The 25650-nt window shown below is 40.8% G+C and overlaps 1 protein-coding gene across 1 annotated transcript; it reads left to right on the top strand.

Moving 5' to 3' along the window:
* The first annotated feature begins 531 nt into the window (after window positions 1-531).
* Window positions 532-25565, top strand: LOC109621384 (COP9 signalosome complex subunit 2). Its single transcript, XM_029876708.2, has 5 exons — window positions 532-763; window positions 950-1144; window positions 1207-1332; window positions 1389-2203; window positions 25101-25565. Exons 1-5 carry the CDS (start codon window positions 710-712, stop codon window positions 25243-25245), a joined length of 1335 nt encoding a protein of 444 aa, XP_029732568.2. The 5' UTR covers window positions 532-709; the 3' UTR covers window positions 25246-25565.
* Window positions 25566-25650: the final 85 nt, after the last annotated feature.

The following is a 25650-nucleotide window of genomic DNA, read 5'->3' as shown; positions in this document are numbered from 1 at the left end:
CGAAAGTTGTCGATTTTAGCGTTACGTAATAAATGGATACTGCCCTAGCTACGAAGGGTTTAAGTTAGTAATCGGGGTAGTAAACATTGGCGGAGCCAGCATTTTCTTTTTTCTTACTCACTCTCCTAAACATGCACGAAAAAAAAAGAGATAGAAAAGGGGGCAGCTTGCCTCCTCTTTCATCTCGCTCATTTTCCTGTATGTTTAGGAGAGTGAGGAAGAAAAAAGAAAAAGCTTGCTTCGCTAATGGTAGTAAAACCCGAGGTATAACCTTCGACCCACGGTGTAGGCCGTCCTTCGACCTAAATGACTCATAGCGCTCGATATGCGTTTGCTAAATCAGAGTTATTTAAATACTCACTTTTGAGTAGACATCATGAAGCGTGCTGGCATCTTTTGTGCAAGTTTCCAATCCTATCCCCTGCACAAAAATGTTGTTTTCTTCGATTTCCGTTTTGTGTTTGTCATTCGCGCTTGAGTCGAGAAAAGGGAGAAAAGCCGAAAGCAAGGAAGAGAGACACCGCCGATAACCAAAACGTCACTCTCCTGAAAAGAAAAAGCAAAGCAACACTAGTTTCGTCGGCAGTAGAAGAAAATTTTCTTTTGGCTTGATTTTTGGTTACAAAAGCGGTCAGAAACCAGAAAATTCTAGTGCAGTTTCCGGCTCCGTTGCTGTGAGAACCAGTGGCACCAGTGAAATACAGCGAAAATGTCCGACATCGATGACGATTTCATGTGCGAAGACGAGGAGGACTACGGGCTGGTGAGTTTGGGATGAGCCGAAACTGTTGCAAAACTCAGTGCGGATTTGGATTGTGCAGGTCGAAGGACGAAGAAGAAAAAGATTGTTCGACTGCTTGCATGTTCGGCGCCGCACAGTGGGAAGGGAACTTCTTTATGCGACTATTTTTAATTGTCGGCGTTGTTTTTGTTTGCTGGTGATTGCTAGGAATATTCGGAAGATAGCAACTCGGAGCCGGATGTGGACCTGGAAAACCAATACTACAACAGCAAGGCACTCAAGGAGGAGGCTCCCCATGAAGCGCTCAAGTCCTTCCAGAAAGTGTTGGACCTGGAGAACGGCGAGAAGGGTGAATGGGGTTTCAAGGCACTTAAACAGATGATCAAGATCAACTTTAAACTGGTAAATAGGCTTAAACCAAGTTGCTGGCTGAAAATTGTTATTTTCGTGTTTGTAATTTGCAGCAAAACTATCCGGAAATGATGACTCGATACAAACAACTGCTGACCTACATAAAAAGCGCTGTGACACGAAACCACTCAGAAAAGTCTATCAATTCAATTCTAGACTATATTTCCACTTCTAAAAATGTAAGAAACTGTTTTATGTAAAGTTTTTCGGTATAATAACATGTTTACTGTTTCAGATGGAACTGCTGCAAAACTTTTACGAAACCACCCTCGATGCACTGAAAGATGCCAAGAACGATCGACTATGGTTCAAGACCAACACGAAACTCGGCAAGCTGTACTTTGACCGGAGCGACTTCGGCAAGCTTCAGAAGATTCTCAAACAGTTGCACCAATCCTGTCAGACGGACGATGGCGAAGATGATCTCAAGAAGGGAACCCAGCTGTTGGAAATCTACGCCCTCGAGATCCAAATGTACACCGTTCAGAAGAACAACAAGAAGCTAAAAGCCCTGTACGAGCAATCGTTGCACATAAAATCGGCCATCCCGCATCCTCTGATCATGGGCGTCATTCGGGAGTGCGGTGGCAAGATGCACCTCCGGGAGGGCGAGTTCGAAAAGGCTCACACGGACTTTTTCGAGGCGTTCAAAAACTACGACGAATCGGGTTCGTCACGGCGCACGACCTGCCTCAAATATCTGGTGCTGGCAAACATGCTGATGAAGTCGGGAATCAATCCGTTCGACTCACAGGAAGCGAAACCGTACAAGAACGATCCGGAGATTTTGGCCATGACCAACCTGGTGGTGAGCTACCAGAACAATGATATCATGGAGTTCGAGGCGATTTTGCGAAACAATCGCAACAACATTATGGCCGATCCGTTCATCCGGGAGCACATCGAGGACCTGTTGCGTAACATCCGGACCCAGGTGCTGATCAAGCTCATTCGCCCGTATACCAAGATTACGATTCCGTTCATATCTAATGAACTGAACATCGAGCCGGTCGAGGTGGAGAGTTTACTGGTTTCCTGCATTCTGGATAGGTGAGTGTTTTGCTTTGTTTATTTTTACATTTCCTTAGATCATCTATCTCTTGTGCACTGTGCCCTTCATTCATTCGAAACTACCAGCTGAACTTTGCCAGCCCCGTCTACAATTCATATGTTCGGCTGATTTCCGGTCTGTTACCCTCAACTTTGGCAGACTGCCTGCGTAGAGGCTGGTCTACTATCGTTAAACTGTTCCAAATATTTATCCTCATAGTTCTTTTTACCAAGAGTGCGGTCTTCTCCAGCAAGAAAGAACACGAAGTTCTGCACGATCATCTGTGCGAAGCAGACGTGTTTCACATTTCGCTTGGAATTGTAGATCGTTTCATCTATCTCGCCGCAATGGCGGTGATCGGTCCGCGTGCCAATACCTTTAGATTTCGCTTAATTTTAAAACCCGACTTTCGTTCGCGGAAATCCATTCCTTTCTTTCTGAAGTGCTGGGTTTGCGCTCGACACAGCTAAAGAGACTCCAAATGCATCATGTGCAAAATTGTGCCTATGTGAAATGTGAACTTAAAACAACTGCCGAAACTGTTGTAGAACAAAACAATGGTAAACACCATATTCAGGTTAGTGGTATACATACAGTATAAAGTGCGTCTGGCTGTGGACGGCGAATACATGGAAGTAAAACTACACCACCTATCTGAAAATGTTTGCAATGACGACATCGCTGCTAATCTGAAGCAGTACGGAGAAGTGCACTATGTGAGGGAGCAAGTATGGGGTCCTGCGTTTGCTTATAAAGGGCTCCCCTCTGACGCCCGCGTAGCAAAGATGACGTTGACACGTCACATCAAGTCTGTGATCACTATTAATAGTGAAAAGATACTGATTACATACAAAAAGCAACCGAAAAGTTGCATCCACTGTTTGCAGCCTCTACACTCTGGCAAATCCTACACAGAAAATACAGGGTGCGGCAGGAAAAAATGCGAAAAGTTCAAGGCACTATTACACGCTAAATATGGGATATGTATGACTATTTTTTCATGACAGTGTATCAGTCAATGTCTATATTCTAGCACTGAAAAATAAAAATGAACATATTTGATGTTTAACATGTGATAATGTAGGCCTAATTAGCGGATATCAATAAACTGCGCGCCCAATGGTCATTAAACAAAATGACTATAACAGTAACAAAATTAGCTCAAATTCGATGAACAACCAGACCACACTGATCCAGAGCCATGTAGTTTCACATACCAGATGAAATAAGTACATATATTTGATGATATTGTAGAGAAAATCAAAAATTTTGTTTTATCAGATGCGAAATTTAGCGACCTGTGCGATTTTCTGGATTGTGCTACTTTTCCCCGAATGTCGTTTCCCCGAATGTCGTTTCCCCGAACGCCGTTTCCCCGAATGTCCCTTTTCCCCGAATGCCGTTTCCCCGGATGTCGTTTCCCCGAATGCCGTTTCCCCGAATTCCCGTTTCCCCGAAACGTGAAAGAAGTAGTTTTAATTCACTAGTTTTTATATATTCTTTAAAAATATGTATGTATGTATGTACATGATTTAACTGAGATTTAACTAAATACAACAACTTCAACGGAAACTTTGTCAGTACTAGTTATTTCAAAAACTATATTAATTGCCATGTTAACAAAAACTTGTTAGCATTTACACTTGGAAGAACCGCCTTCTTTGAAAGAAGGGCAAATTTCTAGGAAAACTATATTAGCTGCCATGTTAACAAAAATGTGTTAGCACTAAAACCTGAAAGAACCGCCTTCTATGAAAGAAGGGAAAATTTCTAGGGAAACTATATTAGTTGTGATGTTAACAAAAACTTTTTAGCATTAAAACTTGAAAGAACTGCATTTTTAAAAGAAGGGAAAATTTCTAGTTAAACTATATTAACTACGATGTTAATTAAAACTTGAAAGAATCGCCTTCTTTGAAAGAAGGGAAAATTTCTAGTGATGCTATATTAGCTGCGACGTTAACACAAATTTAAGGAACATTTTTAGTGGATCAATATTAACTATAATGTTAACAGTTCCCGAAGAACTCGAAAGAACAACCATCTTTGTAGGAAGGAAGCTTCCTATGATTAAGTGTTAGCCGACAACACTTTAGAAATAAAACTAATAAAAGCGGCCTAGCTAGTAGCAATTTAGCATCTAATCATTTTTTGACAGTACATATTTTTTCGGGGAAACGTTCTTTTTCGGGCAAACGGCATTCGGGGAAAAGGGTTATTCGGGGAAACGGCATTCGGGGAAACGGCGTTCGGGGAAACGGCGTTCGGGGAAACGACATTCGGGGAACCGACATTCGGGGAAAAGTAGCACAACCGATTTTCTGCGGTTTGAAAATTCTGGTTGTCTTCATCTGCAGGCGCCGCCCTGTAAAGGTTAGTGACCAAAATGGGAAATTTTTTAATTAACTTTTCAGAAAACTAGCCCATTATAGATCATGGAACGTTGAAACATAGATTGGTTAATGACAAATGGACGAAAATGAGGTTTGAAGTTGAAAAACACTTTCGCATTTTTTCCTGCCGCATACTGTAGAAGGGCTGCAAAAAATACTTCCCAGGCGAATGTTAACAACGATCCAAACAGAACAATAGCAGAAACGATTTCGCCGTCTGCACCAGTTATGCAGAACGCAATGAATCAGGATGGTACATCACAGCAGTAAAAACGTAAAAACCAAACGAAAATAACAAGCTACAGTACAAAAGAAATTTTCGTCAGCTGCTGAGCCCAGGGGCCTGTAGCATAATGAAAATTTTACTAATAACATTAGTCTTGTAGCTTGTAACTTGTAATTTTCTGTTGCATAAAAATACTAGGTACAAGCTGAGAGGGATGCCAGGTAAAATTTTCAAATATCTTCACAAGGCACGTTAAAATGTCTTCACATGTCTTCACACCACATATTGTGGCTTTAGAATAAAATACTGTTAGAAGTCAAAATTTATGCCATGTTCTCACTTAGGTTTAAATGAAGAAATATACCGTGAGGTCATTCAGCAATAATGCATGTTTCTCTCCAGAATTTCCATGGCAATTTTAAGGGGGTTTCCCGAAAATTCTTTAACAAGTTCCTCGGACTTATTTTCACGAGTTCCACAAAAAATCCAGGAATTTCTCTAGGAATTCCTTCGGAAATTCTCCCAGGAAGTCCTCGCGAATACCTTCAGAAGATCCCTGGGAATTCATCATGGAGTTTCTTGGGAATTCCTCCAGATCATCCACGGAAATTCACCCAAGTGGTCCTCGAGAATTCTCCCAGGAGCTCCTCGTGAATTCCTGCAGAAGATCCTCGGCAAATCCTCATGCTTGACCTCATGCAGATCCTCGGCAGTTCCTCCAAAAGATCCTCAGGAATTCCTCCAGGAGATCCTCAAAAATTGTGCCAGAAATTCCTCGAAACATCCTCTAGAAGTTCCACCGGAATTCTTTCATAAATTTCCCGAGAATTTCTTCAGGAGTTGAGTTTCCCGAGAATTCTCCCAGGAATTCTTTTACAAGTTCCTCCAGGAGTTCCTCGGAAAATTCTACAGGAGTTCCTCGGCAATTCCTCCAGGACTTCCTCGGGAATTCCTCCAGGATTTCTTCGGGAATTTCTCAAGGAGCTCTTAGGCAAGCTCTTAGGAAATTCCAAGGAAAATTCCTCCACGAGATCTTCGGGAACTTCTCTAGGAATTCATCGGGGATTCCTCTAGGAGCTCTTGAGAATTACATCAGGAGATCCTCGGGAACTCCTTCAGAGCATCCTCAAAAAATCCTTCAGGAATTTCTCGAGGATTCATCCAGGAGATCCTCGGATATCCTCCAGGAAGTGCTCGGCAGTTCTTACAGAAGTTCCTTGGAAATTTCTGTCGGAGTTCCTCGGGATTTTTCCTGAAGTTTATCGGGAATTCCTTGATAATTCTTCCAGGAGTTCCTCGGAAATTTCTACAAGAGTTTCTCGGGAATTCCTCTAGGAGTTCATCGGGAATTCCTCTAGGAGGTCGAATCGAATCGAAATTGAATCGAATCAACAATTCTTCCATGAGTTTCGAGAATTCCTGCAGGAGAACCTCGGGAGTTCCTCCAGGAAATTCTCGCAAATTCCTCCAGAAGTTTCTCGGAAATACCTCCCGGAGCTCCTCGGTAATTCTTCCAGGAGTTCTACGAGAATTCCTCCAGGAGATCCTCGAGAACTCCTTCAGACGATCATCGACAAATCTTCCAGCAGTTTCTCGGAAATTCCCTCAAGAGATCCATGGAGGAAATCGACGATAATTTCTTAAAAAGATCCTCAACAATTCCTCCAGGAGTTCCTTTAGAAATCATCCAAGGATCCTCAGGAATTCCTTCAAGAGATCCTCCGTAATTTCTACAGGAAATCCCCGGTAAATTCCTTCCAGAATTTCTTCGGGAATTCTTGCAGGAGTTCCTTGGGAATTTCTCCAGGAGTTCATCGTCAATTTCTTCAAGAATTCCTCAAAAAGTTTCTCGGAAAAACCTCCAGGATTTCCTTGGGAATTCCTCTTGGGATTCCTCGGGAATATTCTGAGGAGTTACATGTTTCTCGGGAATCCCTCCAAGAATTTCACGAGCATTTCTTCATAGTTTTTCAAGGTTCTTTTCCGGCAGTTCCTCGAGATTTACTCTTGGCCCCTAGAAAACCTACTCCAGGAGTTTCCTGGGAATTTCCGACGATTTCCTGGAGGTATTCATAGGTATATCCAGATTGATTTCTGATAAACTCCTGAAACATTTCCCGAGAATATTATAGAAGAATTCCCGACAAAATGCTAGAGGGATTCTCAATGAACTTCTGGAAGAAATTCCCGAAAAAATTCTAGAATTATCGAGAAAATTCTGGAGGAATTTCCGAAACTCCTAGAGGTGTTCTCCTAGAGGCATACCCGAGAATCTTTTGAAGAATTTCCGAGCAACTGAAGGAGAAATTCCCGAGCAACTCTGAAAGAATTCCCGAGTAACTCCTAGAGAATTCCCCATGAAACACCTGGGAAAATTTCGACGAACTCCAGGAGGAATGCCTGCGGAACTCCTAGAAGAATTCAGAGGAATACATGGAGAAACTTTCCAAGAAATTTTCTAGCAATTCCTATGGGAGTTCTAGAGATTCTCATAGAGGAATTTCTTAGGAACTCCCGAAAAAGTTGTTGGCAAACTCCTGGAAAAAATCCCGAGGAATTCATGTAGCACTTCCCGAAGAACTCCTGGAAAAATTTTCGAGCAACTCTTGAAAAATTTCTCAATAAACACCTAAAGCAATTTTCGAGGAACTTTTGAAGTAATTTTTGAAGAACTCCTGGAGAAATTCCCTTGGAACTCCGGAGGAATTCCCGAGGAACTCTTAAAATAATTCTCGAGGAACTTCTGATGAAATTCCCTTGGAACTCCCGGAAAAATTCCCTTGGAACTCCAGCATAAATTCCCGAGAAACTCCTGACGGAATTCCTGAGAAACTTCTAGGAGAATTTGCGAGGAACTCTTGGAGGATTTACCCTTAAAGGAATTCCCGAGGAACTTGCAGAGGAATTCCCAAGGATCTCCAGAAGAATTCCCAAGGAACTCATTGAAGAAATTCTCGAGGAATTCTTGAAGGTATTCTCTAGGAACTTTTGGAGGAATTCACGAAGAACTCCTGGAAGAATTTCCGAGGAACTCCTAAAATAATTCTCGAGGAACACCTTAAGGAATTCTCGAGGAACTTCGAAAGGAATTCCCGAGAAACTCCCGAAGAAATTCCCTTGGAACTCCAGGATGAATTCCCGAGGAAGTTCTGGAGGAATTTCCGAGAAAGGATTTCTCGAGGAACTAATGGAAGAATTCCCGAGCAACACCTGGAGGAATTCCCGAGGAACTGCTGAAAAAAAAAAGATTCGGCAAACTCCTGGAGGAATTCCCATGGAACTGAAAGAATTTCTGAGGTACTCCAGGTGGAATATCCGAGGAGCACCTAGAAGAATTCCTGAGAAACTTTTGAAGGTATTTCTGATAAAATCCTGAAGAAAATCTCATGGAACTTCTAGAAAGATTCCCGAGGGACTACTGGAGAAATCTTAAAAGGCTTGGACAAATATTAGGAGTTCTGGGGAGAATTTCCGAAAAAAACCTTGGTAATATTCTAGAAACAACCTCTGCGTTTGGAGATTTTTGAAAAATTAGAATACTCAGTTGAATCCAGAGGAATTTTGTTGATGAAAATTTTATTTTCTATAAACAATTGCTGATGAGAAACTAATTCAATAGTTCAGCATGCTTCCTAAAATTTCCATGAAATGGTGGTAATCTAATTTAATTCGTATTTTAACTAAAAACTGCTTCAAAATTTCCGCCAATATGAAGACCGAAAAATAAGGAATTTGTAAGCTTAAAGTTTTAAAAGTTTAAAATTTTATCTACAAAAATATCTACAACAAACGCATTTCATCTGAAATTGTTCCAAGATTTGAAATATTGGTTTAGAATAACAACATAAATAAATATTATTTTTCAGCTTTCAAAAGTCTTCAAAAGTCTTCACAAAATTTAAAATGTCTTCTATATGTCTTCACAAAAATAAATGTCTTCACAGAGCTTCAAATGTCTTCATTTTGAAGACATGTCTTCACATCTGGCATCCCTGGCTGAGACGAGACTCGCGAAGACGGTCTTCTTTTTCCCCAGTTTGTTATTTTTTTCTTCTTCCTATCTGTGTTGACATTATGTTTTGGGCTGGTGGTTCAAACACGTACGTGACCGCATCACCTCACATGCGTTGTGATTGAATCCCATTCACGCACAAAATCATGTTGAGGTGAAATTTTGCATCGCCAACAGTCGCCAAGCAAAGTAATCATTGGAATATTTTGTTTTCAATTTATTTTTGACAGTACAGGAGAAGAAAATGCTGCTCGGAATGAATTTTGGCTTCAGAATTTATCTCGGATAGCAATACTTGCCTCGTTTTAGGTAACGTAATCAAACGGGCTACAACTGACAGCTCAGTTGGGCTGCACTTGACGTTGCTTTTTTTCCTCTTCGCGAGTCTCGTCTCAGGGTACAAGTACAAGTTAACGAGCCTGGATAAAACAAAGAGGAGAAACGTCAAAATTGGAACAGTCGATCTAGTGTCATCCCCATAGTTCCAATCGAGCAGGAGACCTGTCAAAACGACCAGGATTCGCCACTTTGGTATACTCGAGACACTTTAGTACAAGTTACAAGTCTGTGGGGGATCGGAACGGTCAGCGATAATAAACGGACGATTTAACGGCTATAATGATTTATTTCGGTTTTACTGTTTACGAGTCTTTTCTTGATTCGCGTCTACTTTGTACTCGTCCTCTCATTTGACAGATCATCTAGGGTGGCTCTATAAAAACGATAGAACTAGGGTGCACCCACAGGCGCCCCCAGTTACGCCAAGAATCTTACACGGTGTCCAGATGGCGTAACTTTAGTGCTGGGATCATCCTAGAAATGTTGTCCTCGTAACCGCGAAATGTTGGCCGGCTTCAACCGATCTACTGTTATTCTTTGCTTCTTTCCGGCTATCATTAGGTCGAAATATTTTCCGTGTCGCTGAATCACTGGATACGGTCCTTCGTAGGGTTGTTGCAGTCAGTTTTGGTAAAATTACACTCAAAACAGACTCATGAACCGCTCCTGCGTGAGCAAACTCGCACGCGATTCTGAATCATTTTCTCACGCGCGAGATTTTCATGCAAAATCTCGCTCTCACGAGTCAAGCGCCGAAATCTCATTCGCTTGTAAAACGTATCCAAATCAATTTGAAGGGCATTCAATGTTATTGTACGCTACACTCCAAAAATTCTTCACGTCAAGGCTATGTGAAAACATACGTAGATTTTTTCCATCGCACTTTCCACGTAGCACCTACGTGAATCGAAAGTGACAAAGAATGAACGCATGAACTTATGAACTGTTCGTGTTCCACCGGAGTTTCACGTAGCAGCTACGTGATACTTCCAGTCCATTGCACGAATAGTTTTAGTAGGATGTAGATGGTACTTTGGTGTGAGTTACTCATTATTAAGGTAAATTGCACTGCTTTTTAAGCTGGACCCGCTTTATTTACAATAATTCAAAATAAACTCAATCAAATTTCGCAATAAATTGCACTATCGTTCATTAGCAGAAGGATAATGCAGCTATTGGAATAAGCTAAAACAAGATAGGCTCAGTGTACCAGTTATGGCTATAGTACCTCAAATTCGCCATAGTTGATTTTTAACCTTTAACCCTTATGTACCCGGGTACCCAGCACCTATTTAAAATACACGGTGTAGAAAAAAGCAAAAAGTTTGCCGGCCACATAACGGTTAAAGATACAAATCAACAAGAAAAAAAATCGTGAACAACAGATCACGATCACAAAAGATGATTGCAATCATTCAAACTTCACAATTTGCTCAAATTATGGTAGAAATAAATCATTTTCCTTAACTTTTCGGCCTCCTTGCACCCTATTTCGCCATAGTGTACCAGTTATGGCAACTCCCATAAGGAATGCATGTAAATAGTGCGAAGTGGAACCCAAATTAACAAATGTGTCCATAACTGGTACAGGGTTCCTATCATTGGCACACGCCGTAATAAATACTAAAAGTAGTTTTGGCTCCGTTTTTATATTTTTCCTGTAAAGTATTGAAACAAATCAATCATTTGACTTATTGTTTACATTCGTCGGTCTTCTTCTTATTTTTGTAGAAATAGTTTTTCTTAGGTAGTGCGATAACTGGTACAGGCACCCTACATAACTATGGAACATTATCGTATATTTTGACACAATCTATTTGTTACGTCTTGGCACAAACGACCGTTCCGTATTACATTTAGGACTCGATTTAGGTAATCTCACAAATCAAGACCAGCAATTAAAAGGTCCACATCAACATTTTGTAAGTAAACACGTTTCTGTTGAATTGGGGATTTCTGGGTTTTGCCCACATAGCTCAATATCATTAGCAAATAGCGCACTTTCACAAGCTTTCTGTTAATGATATTGAGACGCGTAAATATAGATCCCAGAGGGCCCTAAAACGACAGAAACTTGTTTGTTTTTGCAATGTTGATGCGGTTTTTCTAATAACTGGATATTGAAATATTAAACAGCAAACAGCATGGCAGTTGGCATTGTTCGGCGACGTTGCTGCATTGTATTTGCAAGTGCCGAAGCCCACTCTGCAAACCGGGTCCTTTTCTGCTTGCAGCTGGCGGTTTCACCGACGGCATTCATTCAGCGACACTCAACCGCTTAGCAATTTAAAATTCCTGTTGCGTCGTAAGAAAATGATCTTTATGACTTATTTGCATTGCTACTTACAATTAATTTTACTTACCTTCAATAAGAATGTCAAATTATGCCAAAAAGTCCTAAGTTTGCAACGAGGTTTGCAATCAAACTACGCCATCTTGATGATAACGTAAACACAAAATGAACAGGGAATGAAGCTGTCAAATGAACTTACGCAGACAAGTGATTTTCACGTCAAAGCTACTGAGCAGTTGCGTGAAGGTAACTGGAACATCATCTCGTATTTATTTATGGTTTGGTAATTGTCACCTTCGTCAAGTAAACTCAGACAAATGAATACTTTTCTGAGGCTACGTGATTTTCCATGTAGCCTCGATGTGTGGATTTTTTGGAGTGTAGATTTGCTTTTGTTCTATCATATAATCCTAAAAACTTTGATGTAAATAATAAGAACACCAAGAAATAAAACAATGAGTGAAATCGCGAGTCAACTCATGCACGATTTTTTCGGCGGTAAGTTTGGCGAGTCAAGAATCGCGCGTGAAACAACTCAATCATGAGATTTGAGAATTTGAGTTTTTACCAACACTGCACAATGGTCCGAATCCACGATTTAGCAGGAAAAAAATCCGTATCTCTGTTTTCGTTAATTTTAGGCATTTGATGTGTTTAGAGAAGTTGTTTGCATTTGTTTGCTGCATCTTTTCCAAAAATTTTTGATTAGGGTGGTCCTCGTCCTAACTCAAATCTGGAAAAGATTTTTTTTATTTTAAGTCTTACGCGATCGAGTTCTTCAGCAAAGTTGTAGGCAATGCTATTTCGAGCAACTTTGCTGAATACGCCGTTTATCTAGCTCTTAATTTGAACATAGTAGGTCACTTTTAAGTTTTGACTTAGGGTGAGTCCCCCAAAAACGGATTTTTCGCAATAACTTTTTTATTTGATTTTTTTCGAAGATGTGATCTTCGAAGCATTTGAAGAGCAAGTAATGACGCATATTTGTTCTGAACATTGCATGTTGCTAGGTCTTGTCATTCAAATGTTATGGGCAATTTTGATTCAAAAACAACGATGTCTTCAAATGCTTATATCTCATGGAGCTGGTAAAATAAAAAAAGTTCTTTAAGCGGCATTTGGAAGGTCACATATAAAGCCAAATGTGGAGCAAATACAGTGGGGTTCCGATTTTGGCAACAAAATTTTTTTTTTCAGTTGCCAAAACCGGAACCGTGCTAAAAACGGAATCTTTTTTCGTCAACATTTTTTTTACATTTCTCTGTTTGTAAATGATTACATAATATGCCAAGTTACCGTTATGGAACCATACGACGATCTAACCCCGGAACAATAGTAGTTTGATCATATTTTCGTAGAGCAGTTTGTAGCCTCATCACACTGCTACGAATGAATGGATCTCTAAAATCAAATATCCTTATGCGTGTGTGTAGCTAGGAATATTTGTTACTTTTTTGAAACATAGAATATATTTTATGTGAACTCTTTTCATAAATGTCCTTTGTGCATTTATAACCGCATTAGTGACATTAAAACGCCTTAAAAACATCGAATCTATGATTATAGACTGTTTCAGAAATTATAAATACACCATCAATTAACTGCCATTTCAATTTGAGCACAATATCCAAAAAAGTTTCTTCTAGCTCTTATAGTAAATATGCCAACGAAGCAAATAATTCCAATTTTTTTTATGTTACTGGTAAAAATTAAGAAATAGGGCTTTGTAAACTTTGTAAATTTGAAGTTGCACAAAGTGGTCAAAAAATGTAGCATTACATGTATCGATAATAAAAGATATTTCTCGACATTACGGGCCTTCTCAATACAAAATTTTATGTTTCAAATTTCTCATCAACACCAGTAGCAACAAACGTTAAGCAAACAAATGTCCTAATTACTGCTTACTGCATTCGTTTTTATGGTATGACAAGCTTTGCCATCTGAAGGATCGCATGAGCTAAAAAGTAAGTTTGTTTAGATTAAATGCATTCAAGAAAGCTAAGAAACTGTGTGGTAGTTCTTATGTTCCGCAGAAAACCTTTAAAAACAAGAAACTTGATCTCCGAAAAAATGTTGTGGGAACGCCTTTATCGATTTTTCCCAAATTTTGATCAAAGCATTCCTTAGACAATTTGTTAAGAAGGCTAATGTGATAAAAATTTAGATAATTTTTGGTATTTAGTGATAAATAATGTTGAAATAATTAAAAAACACCTTTGTGCAAATGTAAATTTGAAAAATTAGGTTATTTGTTAGAAAACTCGACTGTTCTTTAAAATATATCAAGACAATTGAAAGGAAATATAGAAATATGGAGTACAATATGCTATACTCTGAAAGAAAATGATAAAAAATCATTAAAAGTGTTCATTTAATTTAATAAACAAAGTGTATTTATAATTTCTGAAACAGTCTATATGTTGATTTTAAATATTAACTGCTTCTCAGAGACATTACAGGTAATGTTTTTTGGAAATGTAGAATGACAAACAGAACAGTCAATAATACACTGTAGAAAATTTTGACGTTTAATGTTGCTTACAGTTGAGTGAGACCTCAAAAATATGGCCTTGTTTGCCAGGAAAGAAGGTGTTAAAATTAAGTTGTAAAACAAAGAGGCAGCATTTACGTTGTCGCAAAAATAGATCATTCGTGAAAGATAAAAACAAGAAAATCATGAACAAACTCGACCGCATAGTATACAGAATGGGACAACAAAAAAGAAAAAAATGGCAGACATTTAATTTTAGTATGTCCGCATGCATCATCCCATTCAGCAATATTTGCAAACATTACGTCAGTTTGGTATTTTGAACCCAATGATAAAATTTCTTAAAGGAACAACAACTTTCTCGAAATTCTAAACGAAATTTCTGATCTATTTTGTAACATATTCGCATAACATGTGGATAATATTCACGAAATTTAACAGGATTTGCTGAAGAAATCCCATTTTGTGATATTTTGTGAAAACTCTGAAAAAGTTCTGGCAAAATTTCTGCAGGTGTTTCTGAAAAATGAATCTCGTGGAATTAATACCTTTAGCAACGAAATTCATGTGTAAACTCGTATAAAAATCTATGAAATTCTCGAAAAGAGCCATACAGACTAAACGACTCATAACAGAACAGCAAACAATAAGTCGACAGAGACCAGTACTCCACAAACATTTTGGTCGTACATATATGCATCGAATAAACTGCTTTTAACTCTCGAGTGATCGCGCTGCTGAATTTTGTACAACAGGTTGAAATAATCTCGCTTTTTGTTCTCAGCATTAGCGTGGTGCTGACGGTGGTGGCCAACCGCGAGAGTTACGGAAGGTTAACCTAACCTTAACTAAAAGAGGAGCGGACCTTGTGTGATGGTTAGAACACGTGACTATCACGTTAAGGACCTGGGATCGAATCCAACTCCCGAAAAACTCACAAAAATGTGAGTTCTGGCTTAAGAAGGGAAGTAAAGCGTGGGTCCCGAGATGAACTAGCATAGGGCTAAACACTTCAACTAAAGTAACTGTTGTTTAGCTACTTCTGTTTTTTAGGTTGCCTATGAACCATTTGGACATCCTGGTGAAACTTGTAACTTTTTTAGAGTCCCAGATGAATTTATTTGAACACTTCATTGATGAATTCTGTGAGGAATAAATGAGATTGTTTTTATATATTTTTCTTAATGTCTGGAGATATCAACAGAGCCAAACAATCAGCCAAAATTTATCACTGTTAGACAAATAGTGAGGTCGTACCCTTAAGGATTAATGATTCTTTCAAAGCAATTTTCCACCAAATTCGCTAAAGCAAAAGTACCCCCAGCGGACCCTTGTGCTCTCAAAGACAACACTTTCGCGTTGTAAGTAAATGGTCAGAGATTCAATTCCCAGCATTTGTAAAAGAAATTACCTTAACTTTCTTAGGCATAGAATATCTTCTTGCCTGGCTCACGATATACACATTAATATCTGTGGAAGTGATTATAGAACACTAGCTGAGAAGCAGGCTTTGTCCTAGTTGGGACGTTATGCCAAAGAAGAAAGATCTACTCGGTTGTGTGCACTCTGCACATAATAAACAGTTGGACATAATATAAAATGATATATGGACCCATACATAACGTATTTAGGATATGTGTGGCAAACATATATGGGCTGGTTCCTTTGTTCGAATGCCAGAATAGCATAAAATTGTTATTATTTCTTATTGATATAATACAAGTTTTCTATTAGAAGAATTATTTATCGATATTCGCTATATTTTTATTAGATTTAAAAATGTTGCTAAAAACGGAATCCTTTGTTGCCAAATTCGGGGGGTGCCAAAAACGGAACATGCCAAAAATGGAGCATGCCAAAAACGGAATCCCACTGTATTACAAGAACGTTATTTTTTAAATTGGAATAAATCGACTCCAAGAATCCCCTTGAAAAATCGAAAAACTACTTATAACTCATACAATTTTAAAGATAGAGTCAAACTGTCTTCGGAAAAAATGTGGGTTTTCACCATACCTAAAAGTTTCCCATACACGACTTTTTTGTAAAACGTGAAACAAAAGCTTGAAAGTGATAATTTGTTTTTAAAGAATAAAATCGTTCTGATTTCCTAGAAAAACATAGCATGTACCCTTAAGAATCGAATTATCAATTTCAAGCTTTTGTTTCACGTTTTGCAAAAAAATCGTGTATGGAAAACTTGTAGGCATGGTAAAAACCTACATTTTTCCGAAGACAGTTTGACTCTATCTTTAAAATTGTATGAGTTATAAGTAGTTTTTTCAATTTTTAAGGGGATTTTTGGTGTCGATTTATTCCAATTTAAAAAAATAACGTTCTTGTAATACTTGCTCCAAGTTTGGCTTTATATGTGACCTTCCAAATGCCGCTTAAAGAACATTTTTTATTTTACCAGCTCCTCGACATATAATCATTTGAAGACATCGTTGATTTTAAGTCAAAATTGCTTATAACATTTGAATGACAAGACCTAGCAACGTGCAATGTTCAGAACAAATATGCGTCATTACTTGCTCTTCAAATGCTTCGAAGATCACATCTTCGAAAAAAATCAAATAAAAAAGTTATTGCGAAAAAACCGTTTTTGGATGGCTCACCCTAAGTCAAAACTTTAAATTGACCTACTATGTTCAAATTAAGAGCTAGATAAACGGCGTATTCGGCAAAGTTGCTCAAAATAGCATTGCCTACAACTTTGCTGATGAACTCGATCGCGTATGACCTGAAATTTAAAAGTTCTATTCCAGATTTGAGTTAAGACGCGGACCACCCTAATCAATTTTTTTTGGAAAAGATGCAGCAAACAAATGCAAACAACTTCTCTGAAGACACCAAATGCCTAAAATTAACAAAAACAGAGATACGGATTTTTTTCCTGCTAAAACGTGGATTCGGACCATTGTGCACTGGTTGCAGTGAGCGCTTCACCGCATCGATGCGAACGAAAACCTGGGTGCACTGTTGAAGGTCTTTGTGAACGAAAATTGCAGGTTTGCCACGATGATTGGTTTTGGGCGGTCGTAATTTTGAAAACGTTCGGTGAAGCGTTGCTGCAAATTCGGATCGATCAACAGAACTCTCAGGTGGATCGAAGAATTCACCAGGAACTCGAAGAGGCTGCCCATACAAGAGTTCAGCGGAGGAACACTTCAGCTCTTCTCGAAAAGCAGTCCTCAAACCGAGCAGTACAACAGGTAGCTCATCACATCAGTTATTAGTATAGACACTATAGATTCCATAGACTCGCGGATACATGGTTGAGTAATACGATTTTAGTGTGTTTTACCGTGTATTTAGAGTGTACCGAGCAAATATGACGTCACATAATCCATTATCGCTATTGAAATCGTGACGTCATGTTCGTTTGGCTACACGAACTGACAGTTCGTTTGGCTACAGTTGTCTTCGCCTCCGCGAGTCTATGGAATCTATAGTGTCTATAGTTATTAGCTGTCTTGCACATGAGACCCGATTTTAGAGTACGGTGGAACCTTTCCACCATCCCATTGGATTGCGGGTGATAGGAGGTTGTTCGAATATGATGTGATCCCAAGATGTACGTTAGTTCTCGAAAGAGCTCCGATTCGAACAGGCGCCCTTGATCCGTCGTAATTGTCTCTGGTGATCCAAATCTTGAAATCCAATGCTGTGTCCTGGCTACTGTGGGTGCTGTCATATCCGGTAGTGGAATTGCTTCAGGCCAACGGGTGAAACGGTCCAGAATCGTCAGAAGATAACGGTTTTCTCTTGAAGGCGGCAAAGGTCCAACAAGGTCGACATGAATGTGACGAAATCTGCACTTCGGTGGATCGAACGATCCCAACGGAGACACGGTATGGCGAGATACTTTCGAAAGTTGACAATCCTGACATTCTCGAACAAATTCAGTGATGTCTCGGTTCATATGTGACGATATAAAACGGTTCCGATACAAGTCGTCTGGTTGCACGAGCTCCGACGTGCGCCATGTGCGCCATTCCATGCAGTTGATGAATCACTGCCTGCCGATGTTTTGCTGGAACGAAAGGACGATATTTGTTCTTCATCGAAACGTCGCAGTAGACTGGTCGCGGTACATTCGGAATGCGTATGGGTTCTATCTTAAGCGCCGAGGATTTCCGGAGATTTTTCAATTCTTCGTCTTCAACCTGGTCTTCAGCGATCGACGAGAGATCGATCCCAAGCAACACACATATTATATAAAAGTTACGACAGCGCAAGTTTTGGTTGTATAGAAGTTTATTTTACGTTACATATTTCAACACTATGTTAGAATAACGTAAAATAAACTTCTATACAACCAAAACTTGCGCTGTCGTAACTCTATTATAACAAGTGTGTTGCTTGGGATGATTGTTTAATTGTTTATTATTTTCATCAACAGGCTGGGTGTAGCCCCAATGATGGTTAAGAAGTATGATACAATGACATGGTCAAAAAACTAATAATAAATAATAATACAGAGACAACATTCAACGAAACAAAACTTGGTCAGGAGTTGAAACTAAAGTAAGTGCACAATCAGCGTCCGTCATTTCGCCCTGCGAAGAACGACGAAAACCTCCGGCGAAGAGTCTCACGGGAGAAGTGGAAATCAAACAACGAAGCTACTCTATTGAATACCCGCTGCAAGCCGCTGATCGCACCGTGTATCCCATAGTTTGTTCGACGTAGAGGCAGTCTCAGCATGATACTATTTCAAAGCGATCTTGGCTGAACGTTCAAATCGATTTGCTCCAAAATCGCCCCACAATCGATTCGACCCTGGAGCGTATCAGCTACGGTCAGTGCTCTGGTTACATCTCGTCTCGAGCGGAGTAGTTGTAGATCAATCAGCTGACATCGGTTCTCGTAGCTCGGCAGGCGAAACGGGTCCCTCCAAGGTAGCCGGCGGAGTGCGAACCGAAGAAAGCGACGCTGAACGGATTCAATTCTTTCGGCGCCGTTATTGTAAGCAGGACTCCAGACAGCAGCGCAATATTCAAGGGTGGAGCGCACAAGCGAGCAATACAGTGCTTTTAAGCAATAGATGTCGGAGAAATTCTTGGCGATCCTGAATATGAATCCTAGATTCCGAGACGCTTTGTCGATAATGAATGAAATGTGTTGCTTGAAAGTTAGCTGCGAGTCCAATATAACACCCAGGTCCTTCACGTGAGTCACGCGCTCGATTGTCGTGCCAAGGAGACTATAGTCAAAGACGATTGGCTGCTTCTTACGGGAGAACGTTATAACGGAACACTTGGCAGGATTTACTACCATTCTGTTCAGAGAACACCAATTAGCAAAGTGATCCAGCTGATTTTGCAACTCAAGGCAATCAAGGAATGAGCGGATTTTCAGGAATATTTTGAGGTCTTCGGCGTAAGAAAGTCGAGGCCCTTTGATGACAGCATGCACGTCGTTGAAGTAGATCAAGAAGATCAACGGTCCTAGATGGCTTCCTTGTGGTATTCCGGAAGTTGCGTCAAAGCTATCCGATCTGCTATCTCCTATCACTACCAACAAATGCCGGCCGGTGAGATATGAACGGAACCAGTTCAGAAGATAGCCGCCGACGCCAAGTCGGTCGAGCTTCGCAACTGCGATACTAACTGATGCTAACTGCTTCAATCCGAGATAAGGCATCTGCCACCGTATTATCCATACCGCTGATATGACGAATATCAGTCGTGAATAAGGAAATGTACCGTAAGTATCTCTCTTCGTGGGGGAGCCTACTAGCAGAGTTGGTACCCATAGCAGTGGTTAGTGGCTTATGGTCGGTGAAGATAATAAATTTCCTCCCTTCCAAAAAATAACGAAAGTACTTAACGGCCATTTTCATGGCTGTCAGCTCACGTCCAAAAGTTGAATATTTCTTTTGTGCTTCCGAAAACTTTTCGGAGTAGAATCCGAGTGGTTGCCAAGAAGTACCGCGAAGCTGTTGGAGAACTGCTCCAGCTGCAGAACTGGATGCATCAATCATAAGAGCTAACGTTTTATTTGAATCCGGGTAATGCAGCAACACAGATTCCCCTAATGACGTTTCACAGCGTTCAAATGCCAGTAAAATGTGTTCACTCCACTGCAGTTTCCTGGTATCGTTTTTTCTGTTATCCGGAATTAGTTTACGTAGTTCCAACTGTTGATCGACTGCTTTCGGTATGAATCGTTTATACACATTCACAAGTGCTAGGAACCGTCGAAGTTCTTTCACCGTGTTTGGTAGAGCGTAGTTAGCAACCGCTGGAACCCGCGACGGTAATGGACTAATTCCGTCTTGGTTTACCCGGTAACCCAGGAAGTCGACTTCTTCCTGTGCAAATCGACTTTTTGCTACATTGATAATTAACCCGTATTTTCGTAAACGCTCCAAAACTATTCGCACATGTTGTTCATGCTCTTCTGCGCAAGACGAACCCAACTAACATTTATTGTGAATGTAAACGTCAACAAAGCGTCCTCAATACGGCTTGAGGCTGAGTTACTGTGTTGTACATATGGACGGAAGCTTCTATGCAAGCCCTATACCAATAAATCTGGCGAACTTAATCCACATGTATATGCTGTGCGAATCAGCTTCTATGCCACGAAGTCATAGCTCTTTTCTCGGCTCCTATGTAACCACTAATTGAATAACATCTTGAGAAGGCGCTTTTTCAGCCTTTTCGCAGTTGTTAAATAATAATTATACGGCATCCCCAAATTAATCGATCAAATATAATTAGGTTATGGATCCGTGACGCAATACATGTGGAACTGGAATTATCGCTTTTAAAATTGAATAATTAAAGTACTTGCCGCTACTTGGAATCAAACTCTCGATCTCCGTATCCACTGGTCCCGATGATGTCCTCACTGCCACACTGCTATATATAAATAGCATAGAAAATAGCCCGTTTTGTTTTACTTCAGACAAGGCTTCATAATTGTGCCACAAGAAACCTTACCCAACTTCATCTTGCTGCATAAGCTTGTGAAACGTCAAAAGCAATAATGTTTACATTGAGCAAGCTGTGTAGTTGCGCCAGCAGGTTCTTCGTCACAGCTTCTAGCTGAAAGAGTGTTCTATAAACAGCTACGAAGCGCTGCTGTTTTGTGTTTTGGCAACATTACAAAACGTACTGTAAAAAAGCAGCTGTTGTATTGGCTGGGACTCTTACTCGATTTGCACATCTTCCGGCAAATCTTCCGGCGTTGAATTAAAGTGCAATAAAAGCAACCAAAATAATTTCACAGCACAGAGATGGATAGCTGTAAAGAATTTGTGTAGTAGCTATATATCCCGCTTGAAGTTTGTTTTGACAATAATGTTTACTGCCGTTATACGCCCGATTGTCCCATTATGGGAATCCCATGTAACATGGGACAATTATGCGTATAACGGCAGTTTACACCCCACAAGCCGTGTTGGTGGTACAACTGTTTCTTTATAACAGCTTCTGAAATCGCATAACGGCCTTTAAAGCGCTGCTGGTTTGGGGATTTGTCAGTATAACGAATTGTACTGTATAGTAGCAGCTGTTTTGTTGGTGGGAACTCCTATTCGATTTGCTCAAGTTTTCACATCTTCCGGGAAATCTCCCGGAGTTGGAATAGAGTGGAGTAAAGGCAACCCCAGTGACAAGCGATGGATTTCTGAAAACCGAGTTTGGTAGCTGTATGGTGCTTGTTTTGCAGTCGTGTATTAGCTTATGGTTTATATTTGACTAGCTTCCCTTTTATTCAGCGTTGACTGCTTTTATTCGATGGTTGCACAACATAAAGCAAATGAGTGAAGCTTATAGCGCTGAAAATGTTAGTTGGGAAGCAATGCAGACGTCATCAATAAACACGATTACGAAGTCCAAATCACCCAGAACTTTGTTCATAAACTGTTCCGACTACCGTCGGAAGTTGAACCACTACCACTAAGGGCCGATTTCTTCACCTCGGCTTAACCGGTAAGCCAGGCTTACCCATACAGTTAAACCTGGCTTAACGCTTAAGCCAGGGTGAAGAAATCGCCCCTAATACATTTTGCTAAAAAAAAAACCCAAACTCGAGCCAGCGCACCAACGACGGCGGAGTACCGTTGTACCACCACTACACCTCAAACCACCGCATCAGCGGCGGCGACAGTCAGTCTCTACCGAAGCGTCGAACCGATCACGCGCGCATCCGATCGCAGTAGCAGCAGCAAAAGTGCAAAGCAAGAATTCAAATAGAGAGGAAAGAAGAGAAATAAATGTAGTGCTAAGATTTGTAACCGTCCGTGTTCCGAATACTATTTTACCATCGAAGAATTGGCCCTTGCCAAATTCCCTCCCGTGAAGTGATTCTTCCCCTGTTGGCCCTTGCCAAATCAGGTTGTGCCCGCCATTTTTCGACCTCCGATTCCCAGAGGATTGGCCCTTGCCAGTCCTTGCTCTCCTCGCGAGTGTTTTCCCCAAAACCTAAAGTGATATAGTCCGCTGCAGTTCGACCCACCCTGCTGGGCTCGAACATAAACCTTTAAAAGGTTTGGCTTGCGTTACAAAGTCCGAATTGCATACGGGTGAATTCGAACAACCCAAAGGGGGTAATTACCGCGGTTTTGGGTATATCATCCTCTTCAACTGGTATTTGGTGGTAGGCTCGTTCCAAATCTATTACGGTAAAAATTTTCTTACCTTGTAGTGAGTTTAGGAGATCGTGAACATGGGGAACTGGATAGCGATCCGGTGTCGTCACTCTGTTCAACTGGCGGTAGTCCCCCACAAATCTCCATTGGCCATCCTTCTTTGGAACACAGTGAAGGGGGCTAGCCCAACTGCTGCTCGATGGACGACAGATCCCCAACTCCATCATTACGGCAAACTCTTCTTTAGCGGCCTTCAGCTTCTCTGGATGCATCCGACGAGCCTTGGACACAATTGGAGGACCCTTCGTGATGATATGGTGCGAAACTTCATGACTCACCGTGCTTCGCATTGCTGTCGGCTGTGTAACTTGGCGAAACTCAACAAGTAGATCGTGGAAGGGATGGTTGACGTTGATCGTGGTAATGCTGTGTATGCTTGTCGTCATCCCACTGCCTTTTGATCGCAAGTTTGTTGTGGAGTCGATAAGCGCTTTATTGCGTAAGTCGACCAGCAACCCAAAGTGCGCCAGAAAATCAGCTCCAATTAGCGCGTGGCTGACGTCCGCCACCAAAAAGTTACACGTTAGTTTCCTTCTCAGTCCAAGATCGGTGGAGACGAATTTTGTCGAGTATGTTTTTATCGACGTTCCGTTAGCTGCGTGTAGCAAGAATGGAATCGGTTCGTTGAGTCGGTCGGTTGTCGTAGCGGGTATAATAGAGACGTATGAACCGGTATCGACGAGGAATCGCAGGCCACTAGTTTTGTCCATCAGCATGAGTCGTCGGCTGGAAAACGATTCACTCACCTGCGCCGATTCAGGTAAGCAGCACTCATGGCAGCACTCTAGTTTTTTGAGGCATCAAAATTACACGGCTGGCGGCACCGTTCGGCCAGATTCCCGTATTTACGGTGGTACCAACAAAGAACAGAAGCAGCACTGCTGGTCCTTGAGCGAGAAGTAGAGCGGATTCTACGAGGGCCCGAGGAATCCTGTTTGAGTCGTCGTACTTCTGTGCTGAGCACTTCCAACCGTTCCTTCTCTCTCGTTTGTCGGGTGAAGATCACTGCGTCCAAATTTTAGAACTATTGTGATATACCCTTTTGCTGTGAGGTACGCAAGTTATCTCAGTAACATGTTTGTCACTGAGATACCTTGGTATCGACTGAACTCAAGACCATCTATTATTGATGAATAGAGATCCTGAGTTACAGTATGTGACTCCCCCATTCTGGCGAGACTAGCTTTATGAAGTCAACCACGTCCTTGGGAGATAAGATCCATATGTCAGCAGGCCCTAAAAAGGGCTTGTTGAGAACTTTGAACCTACGTTGGGTGAGTGCATTGCAATAGCAGAGAATGGGTTCTGATGTTTCCCTCTCCTCGTCACAGAAGCGGCAATTTGAGGTTTGGATTGCTCCGATCTTTTGTAGATCTGCAGGGGCAGATCTGCAGGAGCAGTGTCCAGTTATTAGACCGGTGTAGATGTTGAGATCCCTTTTGTTGAGACCTAATAGTTGTTGGGTTTTCTTGGGGTTTATCGTTACGAGCCTTTTGGATTGGCTCGTATGGGGAAGTGCATTCCAGGTTGATGTGATTTGACTAACCATATATTTGTTCAGTTCTATTTTTACAGAGCAGTCTGAGATCCCACAGAAGGGCTCAGGGCCAATGAACCTTTCATTAGATCCATTCCTGGCTAGATCATGAGCAATCTCGTTTCCCTCTAGACCCGTATGTCCTGGGATCCAATATAGGTAGACTCGATTGCGTATGGATAAGTTTTTCAAAGCCAGAATGCATTCCCACACATCTATACCCTTTCATGAATACCTATTATTTTCAGATATACTAATGTTAGGTTGAAAATTACGGTACTTTGCAGATTGTTTACCGGGAGGCTTGGTAGCGGTAGATCCCCACCTAGCCTGTGAACAGATGAGCTAATAGTGATTGGTCAGGTTGTGAATCAAACAATTACAAAGTTATAATTAGGGACAATGGAAATTCGCGGCAAAATTTCTTAAATTTCGCGGGCCGTTTTTGTGAATTTCACGGCGATTTCGCGGTCCCCATATTTTTGACCGTTTTGTTAAAGAAAACTGCAATTTCGCATGGCAAATGGATAATTTATTTGATTTTGTGAGGCGTAATCATTACTTCTTTGAAAAACTAACAAATTTGATGAAAACTCTGTATAGAAATATATACTGAAAATGCCGTAAACTTTTATTGTGCGGATACAGAATCATGATGAACGTTACATAGTAGAAAGTTATCAACTATTTATGTTTTAAAATTTGAAATTAATGGAAGTTTGTGGGGTATTTTCGTTATTTCATAAAATTTCGCGGCATATCGCGGGATTTCCTAAATTTCGCGGCGGTAACCCAATTTCGCGGATTTCGCGGCTTCCGCGAAATCGCGAATTTCCATTGTCCCTAGTTATAATCATCCAGTAACCCACACATCCCCCAAATAATGTATTTTTTTTTCACAAAAACGTATTATTTCATTTTATTTTCTCTCACCCAGCACAATCCAGGGACGCATCGACCAGGTCAACCAGGTGCTGGAGTTGAACAAAGAGGCCCGCTGCGGAGCACGTGATGGCGCCATCGAGAAATGGTCCAGCCAGATCAACTCGGTACAAACGGCCATCATCAACAAAATGGCCTAGAGGCGTGGTGGCGTTAAGGGCACAACACATCAACCGAGGGTAAGTTCTAGTTCTAGCTGCGGAATCAACACGAGTACGCAAAGATTGGGGGTCCGCGCCAGTGTTCACAACTCCCAGTTTAGATAAGTATCGAAACAGAAACAAAACAAACAAACAAAAATCGCGGGAAGGCTAGTCCTGTCCGCACCATCCAACCGCTTTCAACCATTTTTCATTATTATTCGAAACGAGAAGGTAAAGAAATGAAAACAGGAATGTAAAGGAAGCTCACAATAAAGACCGACGGTAGGAGTCACCCGTTGTTATTATAAAAGTATAAATTTGTTGAGCTTTTTTGTTATTGAAAGAATTTTCCTTTGTAATTTTTAAACTTACGTTGTATTCAAAATGTCCAGTGAATTTGTT

Source organism: Aedes albopictus, chromosome 2, assembly GCF_035046485.1.
Source record: "Aedes albopictus strain Foshan chromosome 2, AalbF5, whole genome shotgun sequence".
In the NCBI taxonomy this organism is placed as follows: domain Eukaryota; kingdom Metazoa; phylum Arthropoda; class Insecta; order Diptera; family Culicidae; genus Aedes; species Aedes albopictus.
Note: the sequence above shows the minus strand (reverse complement) of the source record. Positions and strands in the feature narration are given on the sequence as shown.

What these genes read in the sequence shown, in the direction of transcription:
- LOC109621384 (XM_029876708.2), top strand. Translation starts at nt 710, where the DNA reads ATGTCCGACATCGATGACGATTTCATGTGCGAAGACGAGGAGGACTAC. An exon ending in ACGAGGAGGACTACGGGCTG is followed by an intron (nt 764 to 949) that starts GTGAGTTTGGGA and finishes GGTGATTGCTAG; the next exon opens with GAATATTCGGAAGATAGCAA. An exon ending in TCAAGATCAACTTTAAACTG is followed by an intron (nt 1,145 to 1,206) that starts GTAAATAGGCTT and finishes TGTAATTTGCAG; the next exon opens with CAAAACTATCCGGAAATGAT.